Genomic DNA, 15,083 nt, shown 5'->3' with positions numbered 1-15,083 from the left:
GAAATATGTCACCTTTAAAAGCTACCTTAAATAAAAAGGCAAAGATGAACCGTCCAACATTCTATCCAAGGGGATGAATTCCCTTTGTTACACTCGTTCAGGGTCACCCCTGAGTGGAGCTGCACTGCAATCCTGTCTATTGCTGGCTGGTACCAGACTATTTGCTAAACCCATCCTAACCTATGGGATGCTCGGCATACACAGGTAAAAAGTGCTGGGGCTGGTGGGCAGACACCTGTGAGCAGACACCTGGCCCTTGTGGACACAAAGCCCGGCTATCCAGTTCCCACACCAACTCCTGCCTCTTCCAGCCCTCCAGTCTCCTGCTGGAGCCTCGCACCGACTGCACCGTCAGAAGCCGGAGAACAAGGACACCGGCCATGCACTCCATACAGACGGGCCTCCTGAGGCATGCAGAGAGGAAAGGATAGACAGGGGCCAATGGGGTGATATTCTGGGCTTCCCTGGTGGCTCAGAGGTTAAAGCATCTGCCTGCAATGCAGGAGACCCGGGTTCGATCCCTGGATCAGGAAGATCCCCTGGAGAAGGAAATGCCAACCCACTCCAGTATTCTTGCCTGGGAAATCCCATGGACGCAGGAGCCTGGTGGCCTACAGACCATCCAGAAAAACTGCTTGCTGATGCCTCACAGCTGAGTCTCTCTCAAGGCACTGTTTTCAGCAGAATGAAGCTGCCCCACCCAACTCAAAGGCCTCTCCCTGGGGGAAGCCCTCTCCCTGGGGGAAGCCCTCTCCCTGGGGGAAGCCTTCATCCAATAACTGACCAGTGGTTCCAAAGGCCTGGGCCTTTGCCTCACCTCAACGTTTCTGGAAAGTCATCTCAGCTTGAGTCCTCCATGGGACTCACTGTTGAATAAACAAATAAATAACAAAAGACTGTCCCAACAACAGAAAGGGGAATTATACTTTCTCAGACTCTTGCCTGGAAAATCCCATGGACGGAGAAGCCTGGTAGGCTGCAGTCCATGGGGTCGCTAAGAGTCGGACATGACTGAGCGACTTCACTTTCACTTTTCACTTTCATGCATCAGAGATGGAAATGGCAACCCACTCCAGTATTCTTGCCTGGAGAATCCCAGGGACAGAGGAGCCTAATGGGCTGCCGTCGCACAGAGTTGGACACTACTGAAGCGACTTAGCAGCAGCAGCAGCAGATGTATATAATGTATAAATTGTATATATAATGTATAAAACCCCTTCCTTCTCAATGATTTCACTAACTAAAACCACATCCCTTTTCCCCTTTGCCCCAAAACAGACCTCAACACTGCCTCTAAGAAATACAACTGTTGACTAAAAAAAGAGTTTGCTTTGGAGGTAGCTGTATTTCCCCAAATGCTAGTCAGGCACTTTCAAATACCTGAGATTTATAGAGCAAAACATGCTCCCAAAGACAGCAGATGATATGACAACATGCTAGGAGAAAACCACCAGAGATCCTGCCTGCGCAACGCCAAGTGGAGCCCAGCTCCAAAGTCCCAGCACAGCACTCACATGCACACACAGTCCTGTACTAAGAGGTGTGTGCATGGAGAGGTGGCAGGAGATGTCAGGAACGGGGCGCAAGCTCATCAAGGTGACACCACCCTGGGCAGGGACTCAACCTCCTGAACCTTGGTTTCTTTATGAGTAAAGGAACCTAACTTGCAAGGATAGCCAACCAAATGATAATGCTCTTAGCAGAGTGCCAGCTAGAATAGGTGCTCAACAAGTGGTAGCTATTATTATCGGTTTATTATTTTTTAGAATGGCAACCAGAAAGCTAAGACATCAATGGAACATTTGTGGATGATTTTCTTGTACAGGTTAAGAAAGTCCCAACTGAAAATCCAGCTAAGTTACAGGAAAATTACTCCCTTTACAAAAGATTTACCACAGACTTCTTTCAAACAGGGGCCCTCTCTATTGTGCATTTAATATATAATTAGATACTGCTTATTCATGACGTTTTTCCAATCAAAAGATATTAATTCTTTTCTATTTCCTTTCACAGCAAATAAAAACTCATCGGCCTGGAAGTTTACTTGTTCTGTTTCGTTTCTCATTTCAGTAGTAATATGTGCTCATTAAAGAAATTCAGGAAAATAGAAACAGAAAAATAAATCACTCATTATCTCATTAGCCAGCAACAGCCATTGTTAACATTTTAGTGGATTCTCTTCTAATCAATATTTGCATGCCTAGAGCTTTTTGATTTGGTATATAAAGTTTTAAATGTGTGTGGTTTGGGTAGTAACTTTTTAGTATGAGCATTTCTTCTCAGGCCATGACAAACTCTTCAGTATGCATATTTACCCAATAGTTTCTTATACTTGGGAATAATGCTATGATGTCTCAGTGTAAAGGTCTCGTGAGAGCTGCCATCATCAAAATCAATGCCATTATTAAGTCCAGTGCTATGAATTTTTAAACTCAGAAACACCTCCCACTTTTAGAAGATAGGTTAATTTTTGTTTTCTTCAGTTTGGCTTTTACAAGTAAATCTTTAGTCCATCTAGAAATTTAATGTGTGCACGGTAAAAGATAAGGACCTTAAAAAAAAGCCTTTTTTGCAGAGTGCTAACTAATTATCCCCAAATCACTGAATGAACCTTGTTTTTATTATAAATCTTACTGATTTACAATACAAGATAAAAATTACAAACACACAAATAAATCATATATGATCCATACATGTATACATTCAGCTTTGGCTTTAAAATGTTTTAATATTTGGTAAGGCTAGGACACCGACCCCAACATGTATACTCTTCCTCAAAAAACTAATTAGCTATTTACACACATCTTCTTTTCTAGATGAATTTCAAAGCAACTTTCTAGACAAATTTCAGAACGACTTTCTGTTGGAATTTAGGTTAAAGCCGCACTAAACCTGCAAATTAATTTAGGAATAACTGATGTCTTTATAGTACTTCCTCCCTTCCACATATACAATATGTGTTTATATTTATTCAAGTTTTCTCTCTCTACAAAACTGTGAAGTTTTCTTCAAATGAGGTGTTTACATTGCTTATTAAGGTTATTTCTAGACATGCTTTTTGTTACTACCTTAAATAATCCCAGGGACGGGGGAGCCTGGTGGGCTGCCGTCTATGGGGTCGAACAGAGTCAGACACGACTGAAGCGACTTAGTAGTAGTAGTAGTAAATGATTTTACTGGATTGTAAGTGGTCATTAGATTTGGATGGCCACTGATTTTTATACACTTATTCTGTATAAAAGCTCAGGAGGCCTTCTATAGTCTGTAGGCCATAAAGCACCTCCCCAAGTTTGTTTCACGCCACCGACCAAGAAGCAGCTACCTGGCCCAGTTATCCAGTGTCCTTACTGTCACTGAAACGCACCACACTCATGCTCACCATCTACCAGTTTTACTTGCCCTTCAAGGCTCCGGTCTCACGCCAAAGTTTTCCTGATTAGCCTGCCCCTCATTACCACCTACCTACCCCTACCCCTTTTCTATTCCCCCGACCCCCAGCACCAAAATAAGTTCTAATACATGTAACATTTCCCCCCAAATTAGGGATAATTTTCTTCTTATCATATTAGGGCATCCGATTCTTTATATTTGAGAAAAGATTAAATAGAAAACAAGTGAAATGATATACATTTTTGCCTTTCATCTTGAGAGTTTATAAATTTGAAACAAATTTGCTAAAAATGTACTGTTTGTTTAAAATAGTGATAAACTAAAGCAGCCTAAATATCTTTCAACAGCGATTCAGGTAAATAAGTTACAGAATATAATTATTTTTTTAGGTAAGATATTTTTACTCTGTAGTGTTACTTTTAATGGTTATGCAGCCAAATAAATTGGCAGCAAGAACAATATGTATTGACATAGAAAAAATTTCACAATATGTTATTAGGTAAGGGTGGCAAAAAAGTACAAAAAAGATCTTCACAACCAAGATAATCACGATGGTGTGATCACTCACCTAGAGCCAGACATCCTGGAATGTGAAGTGGGTCTTAGAAAGCATCACTACGAACAAAGCCAGTGGAGGTGATGGAATTCCAGTTGAGCTATTTCAAATCCTGAAAGACGATGCTGTGAAAGTGCTGCACTCAATATGCCAGCACATTTGGAAAACTCCAGCAGTGGCCACAGGACTGGAAAAGGTCAGTTTTCATTCCAATCCCAAAGAAAGGCAATGCCAAAGAATGCTCAAACTACCGCACAATTGTACTCATCTCACACGCTAGTAAAGTAATGCTCAAAATTCTCCAAGCCAGACCTCAGCAATATGTGAACCGTGAACTTCCAGATGTCCAAGCTGGTTTTAAAAAAGGCAGAGGAACCAGAGATCAAATTGCCAACATCCACTGGATCATCGAAAAAGCAAGAGAGTTCCAGAAAAACATCTATTTCTGCTTTATTGACTATGCCAAAGCCTTTGACTGTGTAGATCACAATAAACTGTGGAAAATTCTGAAAGAGATGGGAATACCAGACCACCCGACCGGCCTCTTGAGAAACCTATATGCAGGTCAGGGAGCAACAGTTAGAACTGGACATGGAACAACAGACTGGTTCCAAATAGCAAAAGGCTGTGTATTGTCACTCTGCTTATTTAACTTATATGCAGAGGACATCATGAGAAACACTGGGCTGGAAGAAGCACAAGCTGGAATCAAGACTGCCTGGAGAAATATCAATAACCTCAGATATGCAGATGACACCACCCTTATATGGCAGAAAGTGAAGAGGAACTAAAAAGCCTCTTGATGAAAGTCAAAGAGGAGAGTGAAAAAGTTGGCTGACAGCTCAACATTCAGAAAACGAAGATCATGGCATCTGGTCCCATCACTTCATGGCAAATAGATGGGGAAACAGTGGAAACAGTGTCAGACTTGTTTTGGGGGGCTCCAAAATCACTGCAGATGATGACTGCAGCCATGAAATTAAAAGACGCTTACTCCTTGGAAGGAAAGTTATGACCAACCTAGACAGTATATTCAAAAGCAGAGACATTACTTTGCCAACAAAGGTCCGTCTAGTCAAGGCTATGGTTTTTCCAGTGGTCATGTATGGATGTGAGAGTTGGACTGTGAAGAAGGCTGAGCACCGAAGAATTGATGCTTTTGAACTGTGGTATTGGAGAAGACTGTTGAGAGTCCCTTGGACTGCAAGGAGATCCAACCAGTCCATTCTGAAGGAGATCAACCCTGGGTGTTCACTGGAAGGACTGATGCTAAAGCTGAAACTCCAATACTTTGGCCACCTCATGCGAAGAGCTGACTCATTGGAAAAGACTCTGATGCTGGTAGGGATTGGGGGCAGGAGGAGAAGGGGACGACCGAGGATGAGATGACTGGATGGCATCACTGACTCAATGGATATGAGTTTGAGTGAACTCCGGGAGTTAGTGATGGACAGGGAGGCCTGGCGTGCTGAGATTCTTGGGGCCGCAAAGAGTCGGACATGACTCAGCGACTGAACTGAACTGAACTGAAAGAAGGCAAGATAAGACAAAAAATAGTCGGGGCAGGGGACAGAAAACACTATTGTAGAAAAATTCTGTTTTGTTTTTTTTTTAATAAGAAAAATGTCTGAAAAATATATATACCAAAATTAAAACAGTGGTTATTTCTGGCCATAAGTAGTATATGTGAACTTCACTTTCTTTTCTATTCTGTTCAATGAGCATTTACTATTTTTATAGTCAGATTTCAAAATCAGTCAACTTCAGAAACATACCCCACTGATAAAACCCATTACAAGAATACATAATCACTACTAAATCAAATACATTCGTGGAAACATACCAAATGAGAACTCTGAAAAAAATTTCTTTTCTTTTAATCTAGGTGAAAAATTCTAAGTACACAGAAAGTCAGGGAGGAATATCACCAGGTGCTGTAAAAAGCATTTAAAAATATATTCTGGGACTTTCAGAAAGAAGAGTACTGATCATGGAAAGATTCTTAACGATGATCTAGTGGAAGTTCCTCATTAAACAAACAAGTAAAGTGGGGGAAAAAAAAGGAAACAAAAAAACCAAAAATAGAGGTTAGGTGAGTTCTCCAAGATCAGATAATTAATTACTGGCAAAGTCCGAAAGTATTTATAACTCAAAACTTATGCTTTTTAATTCCTTTCTCAATTTCTCCCAGCCAAGATATGCAGCAACCTGTCATTTCTACTTAGGCTATAAAAAAACAAACATTGATTTTAACCAGGATTTTCTTATCATGTGTCCAAAAAAGTGAACAGGAATGTGTACAATATTATGAAATGAAAAGACTCACTTCTCTTGGTTAAATATAGCTTACGAGCTCTGTAAGAAAGTTCTGACAAATAGGCGTATGTTAGACCGTGGCAAGTAGAGGGCAGATTCTAGTATTTATAGACTCTGAGAACCTGAAAGTCAGGAAGAAAAAAGTACTGCTGGGTTTAAAATTACAAGTGTGCGGCAAGCTTTTCATAGCCGAGTTATATGAGTTCATTCAACACATTATACTTTCACTTCTCTGGTTTATTCACTTTCTTTTAGACGGTTCAGACGGGGCCTCTTCTTACATCAATTTTAAAGTTAATATGTTTAAAACACAGTAAGTTTTTCATAACACAAGCCATAATTAACCACTGTAAACGTCACTGTTTCTTTGCCCACCAGAGGGAGCCCATAAAGATTTCCAAGTAACAAGAAACCTCAAACATCAAGTTCGTATGAATACTAGAATTATATTATTCATAATACAATCAACATTGTAAAATAACTTAATAATATTATACTTCTATCCCTCTAAACAGAGAAAAATTAATTGAGATCAGGTATGTAAAGCCCTCAGCAGAGTTCCGGACCTATAGAAGCTCAAAAATAACTGACTTTCTAAAATTTGGATCCTTCTGAGTATTAGTTATAGCATTCAAAGTAAATGAACAATCTAGTATTCTGTCTTGTACACAAGCTGGTGTGAGCTCCGTTGATACCTGCCCTGAAAATGGTTCTTTCCTTGGTATGTTGACAAATCTCAAGTCTCAAGTTCTGGTTCTCAAGTCTGCAAGACAGAATCAGACCCTGGACAGGAAGAACTCATTCCAAAGGTCACTCTGAGAGGACCTGCTTGGGCAGCCCTATCCTAGGAGGTGATACACTGAACTGTTTACCTGCCAATGACAAACTGAGAAAAGAGGGAGCTCTTTGACCCTTTCCAGACTTTTCTTGGAATAAAGAAGAAAGTTAACTGACGGACTATCCCTGAGAATCAAACTTCTACTATATGTATGTCGAATATGTAAGTGATACTATCATTACCACAAAGATGAATTTCTTTCAAGAATAAAGAAAGCACAACTGAGAACAAGTCTGTATAAGATCCTGGAGTCTAAATGTGAAAGTCGCTCAGTCGTGTCCGACTCTTTGCCACCCCATGGACTATACAGTTCATGGAATTCTCCAGGCCAGAATACTGGAGTGGGTAGCCTTTCCCTTCTCCAGGGGATCTTCCCAACCCGGGGATGGAACCCAGCATTGCAGGTGGATTCTTTACCAGCTGAGCCACAAGGGGAGCCCCTACTGGGCCCTGCTGAACAGCCCATCTGCAGTCTGGCGCTGAGAACTTGCCTTGGGTCTGCCGCCATAATGAGGCACAGCCCAGCGTTCGGTGGGCTTGTGAGGTAATGGCTGGGCACGTGTACTAGGTGTCTATTTTAAAGATTCAATCATCTCCAAGTTCTAAGTATGACAAAACTAGAGGACCCCACTTGGTTCCAGCTATGCTTTCCAATCCAGCTTTTCCAAGAAGCAATGCCACTGGGGAGTCACCCACCACCTGTTGTCTCAATGGGCTTCCCTGGTGGCTCAGTGGTAAAGAATCCACCTGCAATGCAGGGGACCTGGGTTCGATCCCGAGGTCAGGAAGATCCCCTGAAGAAGGGAATGGCAGCCCATTCCAGTATTCTTGCCTGGAGAATTCCATGGACAGAGGAGCCTGGTGGGCTACAGTCCATGGGGTCACAAAGAGTCGGACACTAGAAAGCTGGGAATTGTTCTACCTCTTCTTTCTAACCCCACCAACTGCTACATTTTTAAAAGATCCACTTTCTAGATATCTCCTTCATCCAGTCATTACTCCATCCACTAGCTCATCAGCTCTCACCTGGATCACTGCAATAGCCTCCTAATGAGCTTTTCTATGTCAGTCATGTTAACACTCCAAACCCATCTGCAATATTGCTGATCATCTTAAAATACAAATATGAACTCTCCTGCCTCTGCTCACACTGCTTAGAACACAAAGTCCAAATTCCTCAGCATAGGTGTGGCCAACGTTCTATCTGTCACTATAGCACAAAACTATCCACAGCCTAAAATGAATATGATCGCATTCCATTGAAACCTCATTTATAAAAACTGGCTGCGGCTGGATATGGCCTGTGGCCCAAAGCTGGTCGACCTCTGCTCTAACCTCATCCAGCACAGCCTCTTCTCCTGCCTGCCCGCCCCTCTCCCAGGCCCCCCAGGAAAGGGCTCCAGCCGCACCAGCATTCCCCCTGCTCCCCTAGTCACCCTGCCCTTGAACACCAGCGCCCTTGCTCACAGTCCCCCCTCTGCCAGGAAGGCGATTCAATCCGCTTCCTTTGTCTGGTAGAATGGCTCTTGTCTTCAAAGTCCGGTTTGTTTTTCCACTCATTCTCCCTCAAGGAGCTTTAGTTGCCCTTCATCTGTATTTCCTAAAAGCCAGGACATAGATGTCATAACTTTTTAATGTCCTCACAATGACTGACACGTATCAGGAGTCTAATGATTACTGGAGATGGAATAAACCAATTAGTATTGAATAAATGTAATTTCAAAAGCTACAGTCTTCATAAGCCCTGGAAAAATTCGTAAGTGCAGTCCCTACAAAGGATTCACTATTTATGTCATGTAAAGTCTCTGGCACTGAGTCCCGCTTACAGTTTACACTTGGTTATTAAGATCCATAAAAACACAGCATCATGAAGTTAAAAGAGGCCCTGAAGAACATTAATACAGTGAGACTGTGTCTCTCTGAGCCCTACAGGTGGTTCCAAAGAGGATCCTCAAGGAGAAGGGGGGGACGGTGGAGAGGCAGCTGACTAATTAACTTCTCTTTTCCCAGCCCTCTCATCCCAGCCTTAGAGAAAACAACTCTTTATATCAGTTGCAAAAGGAATTCTACATTAATTTTTAAAAAGTCGATATGATTTAACAGACTGTTTGGAGCCTGCCTCCTAAATCCACACTGCCTCCTGATCTATTCCTGTCCTGTGAGGCCCTATCTCAAGCTTCTCACTGCAGCACCTGTTGCCTGATACTGCTTCTTTGAACATGCTCTCCTCCACTGGCACTCTATTTAAGTAGAACTACACTCAATCCTTGAATAAAGTCTATTTCCAGCTACTCTGGATAACAATAATAATACTCTGGATAATAATTCTGTTCCCAGCTTCACTTATGGCTCCAAAGACTGGCACACAAGGTCAACACTACATCTCAGAAGAAAACTGAGAAGGACCGGGGTATCAATGTTTAGTGTTACAGTTTTCACTTCCACTTGAGTTGTTGTGGTATTTATGTGTCCGCTTCTCCATTTGACTATAAACTCCCTAAGGCAGGAACGAAATCTTAATAATAAAAGCTACTATTTATTCAATGTTTACTCCAGACACTGGATTAAGTTTATGTGCGTGCATGTCAGTCACTCAGTAATATCTGACTCTTTGAAACCCGTGGACTGTGACCCACCAGGCTGCTCTGTCCACAGTATTTCCCAGGTAAGAATACTGGGGTGGGTTGCCATTTCCTCCTTCAGGGGATCTTCCCAACCCAGAGATGGAACCCGAGTCTCCTGCTTTGCAAGCAGATTCCTTACCATCTGAGCCACAAGGGAAGCCCCTAAGTGTGTACACACATGCTATATAATATTAAGGAATCATGTTAGGCTCACACATTTTCTGGAATTGGAAGGAGCCTTAGACAGAGATCAACCAGCTCCAAAATTCAAAGCAAAGTAACACAGTAAATAACATTCGTTCATTAATTCAAGAAACATTTACTGAGAGCCTATCCTGTACTGCTCTAAAACCTAAGGAGTCTTTGTTTTCATGAAGTATATGTTCCAGTGGATAAACAGGTCGATGGATACATAGTATGTTAAATAATAGGAATAAAGCAGAGTAAAGAAGAGAAAAAGGATGCTCTTTCACACAGGGCAGTGGAGGAAGGGATCACTGAGGAAACACATAAGCAGAGGCCTAAAGACCAAATTACGTGGCATCTGGGAGAGAAGCGCTCCAGGTCGAGGGAACACGCACAAAGGTCCTGAGGTGGGGATGTGCCTGGAGGGTGTGAGGAAAGCAAGGAGGTCAGGGCAGCTAGAGCAGGGTAAGAGGAGAGGCGCTTGGGACAGTAGCAGGGAGCAGACCATTTGCCTTTGGGCTGCTGTAAGAAGTCTGATTTGAAGTCAGGAACTCAAGATAATGCACTCCTACAAAAAAGAAAAAATAAGTGACACTTGGCTTTCACAAAAGCAATGTATAATGAACATAGAAAAACTCATCTGCATGCTTAATCTGAAAACAGAACTCCCAACAAATAGTCAGAGCCGATGTTTATCTTAGGTTATCTCTGCTTTATAAGAAATTGTTACAGTCATGGCCAAGCTGTCAGTTTTACCAAGATGGACACTGAGGCGCAGAAAGACTAGGCTGTCTGCCCCTCGTGGCTGAATGTGGGCCAGGACACAGGTCTCTTGACACCGTGTAGGCGGGCTCCCGCTGTTCATGCACACTCAGTTCGGCTGCTTAGAGGTGTCTTGGTTTACTGCATGTTGCTTCCCCTGGCCTCTGTAACTTTTATAAATTAATAAGAGAATGAAAGACCTGCCCCCTAGGAGACACCTCCGGACACATTCCCGCATGAAGCCTGTCATTACAAACTCCCACAATTCTAGTTTTTTTTCTTCCCCACGGAGCGGAAGACCAGGCACGTAACGTGAAAGCAGGTCAGGCACTGTGCTAGGACTAGCAGAACATCTGCGTTGGTTTTGCCTGCCCAGTATCCCGTATTCCCTGATTTTCAGACACAGTACTCCCTTTACCAAGGTTCTGGTGGGACGGCCATCACAGCATTCAAGCCATAAGGAGGGCTTCCCTGATGGCTCGGACGCTGAAGAATCTGCCTGCGATGCAGGAGACCTGGGTTCATTCCCTGGGTCGGCAAGATCCCCTGGAGAAGGGAATGGCAACCCACTCCAGTATCCTTGCTTGAAGAATCCATGGACAGAGAAGCCTGGTGGCCTACAGTCCATGGGGGTCACAAAGAGTCAGACACGAGTGAATGACTTTCTAATGAGGGCTCAGGACCCAAGTAGAACCAACTAGAGCCTTTTTCTGGAGTTTTACGGATAAGAGCTAAAGAAAGAAGCTCCTCCCTATGTTTCCCAGGTATATAAGCCAAAATATTCCTGTTTTCCTCAGGTTGGTTTACACAGCGCTGGGTGTTCAGTTGCTCAGTCACGTCTGACTCTTAGTGCAACCCCATGGACTGTACCCCACCAGGCTCCTCTGTCCCTGGGATTTTCCAGGCAAGAATACTGGCGTGGGTTGCCATTTCCTCCTCCAGGTAGTTTACAAGAAGCTACCCTTACTTGCAACCAGAACATGTCACACTCATGCAAGCACCTGCACACCTTTTCTCATTTCATCTGCATAACCACGTTATCAACTTGCTATGACTCACTCTATTTTAGAAGTGAGGAAATTGAGGTTAAATAACTTTCCCAGGGTCTTGCAGTAACTAAGAGGCATTCAAATTCAGGACCTTCTGCTCCAAATCTTATTCAGTATCCAGTTATGAATTCAGTATTAATTCAGGAAGAAGAAACTCAGCTAAGGAATTTTTGCTTTAAAATTAGAGTGGAAATGCATGTATGGGATGGGAAATAAACAACATTCAACTGGGGTCAAAGGACCTGGCTTCTTCCACTGGCTCTGCCCTTTGACCTCATTAATTATTACTCTGGGCAAGGCATTTTACTTACCTGAGTATTAGTTTGCCCATCTACAAAATGAGAAGCCTGAACACAAACTTCAGGTCCTTTTAAGTACTAAAAAGAAAAAAAGTCCACGGTTCTGCCTTAGGCATACAGATTCTATTTTTACTATTAATATATATTAGATAGGATGTCAGTAAATTTCAACTTGAATGTCAGATCCAACAACTGGTAATAGCTGCCTGGGGCAGTGTTGCATGGGATTCTGAGCAATAGGGATCTGCTGGGAAATTAACACCAGCTTCCACGGTCCCAGGGAGGTGGGGAGAGAGGAAGAGCTGCCCGCTTGCCACACATCTGCTATCGCCAATAGCTTCACCTTGACAGAGGAAAGCTGCTCTCTCCTCTAGTGCTGCTATTAGCACGTGCACAGGGTTTTCAGACTCCTTCATGAACTGACTTGGTTTCCCTTTGCAAGAAAGAATGAAAGTGCAAGACAGGTAAGTGGTGTAAGGGACAATGTTTCACAACACTGATGAAAATACATCTAAATGGCCTACCTGGAATCAGGGTAGGGGGTGAAGAGCAACAATAATAATAATTATAGCTCTTTACAATATGTACAATGTCTCATAAGATCCTGATAATTAGCTTGCCAGTTAAGTAGGGTATTATCATGCCCATTTTATAGAAAAAGGATGTGAGACACAGGTAACAGGACTTGCCCCAGTCACCCACTTCTAAGTAGCAGACTAGAATACAGTTCTTCTAAATTCAAGACCCAGTTTCTACTCCCAAGATCCCCATTAACCCCACAGTCCAAATGAGTCAAGCTCCCGTTGCCAAGAAGCCATAATTATCACTGTTGGGAATTGTTCAGCTATGAAAAATTCCTCCTCCCAGAATCTGAAATGCCATTACTAATCTGTAATTCAACCAGTAGACACACATTGAGTATAAATAAGTTGAGCATAACGTTACTTAGCTTCACACCTTTGTGCACATGCTTCTCTTAGCCTCAGAGGCCCTTCTCCACCCTGTCTGCACTGGAACCAACTACTCTTCCTACAAGATTTGTTTCAGGCATCATCTCCTCTGTAAAGCCTCTCTTGGCCCTGAGGTTTAACTGAACACACTCTCCTTTGTGTCCCACATGACATGTACAAGGCTTTGTGACATTACTTTTGGTAATATGTCTTCCCACCATTCCTTTTAAATCACATTATTCTAACACAATGGTGGTCAGAAAGTAGGCACTTAATAGATGCTTTCTGATGGACTAAATATATACATCTGGACCAACTTTCCTTCCAAGGCTTGAATATCCTTTGCAAACTGCCACTCCCTAATTCATGCATACATATATTCATTGAAAACTGTGACTGCAAAGTACCAGACACTGCATGCACTGTGTATCAAACAGAAGTGGATTTACCAAGAAGTTTAAGCCTCAGGGCCCCTCCCTTGCACCTCCCAAAGCTCTGAACCTTTTATTGTGATTTTGGATTTTTATTTCTTAAAGAGAACAGACAGAACTGTATAAGCTTCAAGCTCCACAAAAACTAGATCCATCCTTGGTGGCAAGTATACAAAAGTGAACTTGGCAAACTTTCTCTCTCCCCTTACAGAGTTTCCAGTGTAGCGGGGAAGACAGACAACCATTTGTTCATTCATTCCTTCAACAAACACTTACTAAGCAATGTTAGGAGTCAGGCTTTGGGGATTCTGCGGTGAAGTCAACACTGTTCCTGCCCTTAAGGAGTAGGTCACAGCTCTTCTGAACGTAAGTCGGCTGTGTTCAGGAACCAGAAAGGAGTTTAGATGACTGGAATAGAGCATGCTTGTGAAGGATCACCCTAAACTAGCCGGTTCCTAGCCCGAGTCGTGATCTATCGCGAGAAGCTAGGGGAAGTGAGAGATCAGCTGAACGCGACCTGCGATCTCAAGGCGGGGGAGGGAAGGTGAAGGCGATGAGACGAGCAAACCAAAGTAATACACCGTGGTCAGTGCTGCAACAGGAAAGCAGAGGACTATGGGGGAAGCCTCGCCGGCGCTCAGGTCTGCAGAGTGACAGCGAAATCACTACCTCACGAAGCAGCCCATGAACTTAGAGTTCCGAGTTCCCAACATGCGTCCCCATTCTTCCACCCAAAGTGAAGTTCGCTCTTTGCGAGCCCATGGACTGTAGCCTACCAGGCTCGCTCCTCCGTCCATGGAATTTTCCAGGCAAGAATACTGGAGTGGGTTGCCATTTTCCCTTCTCCAGGGGATCTTCCCGACCCTGGGATCGAACCTGGGTCCTCCCGCATTGCAGGCAGACACTTTACCGTCTGAGCACCAGGGAAGACCCAAGACTGTTCGTTTCCCAAGACAGCCGTCAGCTCTCCGGGACCAACTCTCCCGCCCCACTCTTAATACCACCTTCCCCAGGCTCTCTGACACGGCTCTACCAGACGAAGACAGCCCGGATTGGGGGTCCTCGCCCGCCGCTCTCCAGCCCGCCGTTTCCATAGCAACCAGCTCACCACTTCGCGCGCTCGGCTGGAGAAGTCGCCCTTGGGCCTGGGGCTCCGGCGAAACAGCTCGTCGCGGCTGCCTTCCACCCCGCCGCCCACTGCCACTCCCAGTGCTTTGTTGCGCGTCTTCACGGTCTTGACGCTGGCCCTGAACAGCAGTGTGATGTCCACCGCCATGGCGACCCGCACCCACTCTTGCCCCACCAAGCCGGCCCACGTCAGCAGCCGGCGACCGCCGCGCGACTACCGGGCGGCTGGAGGACCGTTCCGTTGCCCGCACCCCTCCGCCTGACAACAGCGACGCGAGAAAAATAGTTCCGATTCGAGCGGGGCTGCCGCGGAGAGAGGAGAAAGGTTCCGGCCTCCGGCCGCGGGCGTGGACCGATTCCCTCGCCGAAGATCACACCAGCGCCAGTTTCCCCTCCCGGCAAACCTCGGCGGGCTTGGCTGCGCGAGGAAAGGTCCCGGAGTCCCGCCCCGGGAGCTAGGGGATCGGGAAGCTGGATCCCTTCTCGTGGCTCCGGGCGTTGCCTGAGCCCGGCCGCGCGGGTTGCCGGGGTACGGGAGGCGACCCAGCCTGACT

The 15,083-nt window shown here is 44.3% G+C and overlaps 1 protein-coding gene across 1 annotated transcript in view; it reads right to left on the bottom strand.

The window, feature by feature from the left end:
• The window catches only part of STX18 (syntaxin 18), a 115,615-nt gene extending 100,918 nt beyond the window's left edge, over positions 1 to 14,697 (bottom strand). The window contains exon 1 of the mRNA XM_068975311.1: positions 14,510 to 14,697. Coding sequence (XP_068831412.1) covers positions 14,510 to 14,677 — 168 coding nt within the window. The 5' untranslated portion in view covers positions 14,678 to 14,697. The remainder of the gene's footprint in view (positions 1 to 14,509) is intronic.
• Positions 14,698 to 15,083: the final 386 nt, after the last annotated feature.

This window comes from Capricornis sumatraensis, chromosome 7, assembly GCF_032405125.1.
Source record: "Capricornis sumatraensis isolate serow.1 chromosome 7, serow.2, whole genome shotgun sequence".
In the NCBI taxonomy this organism is placed as follows: Eukaryota; Metazoa; Chordata; class Mammalia; order Artiodactyla; family Bovidae; genus Capricornis; species Capricornis sumatraensis.
The sequence above is the reverse complement of the archived record's forward strand: the minus strand, read 5'-3'. Positions and strand labels throughout refer to the sequence as shown.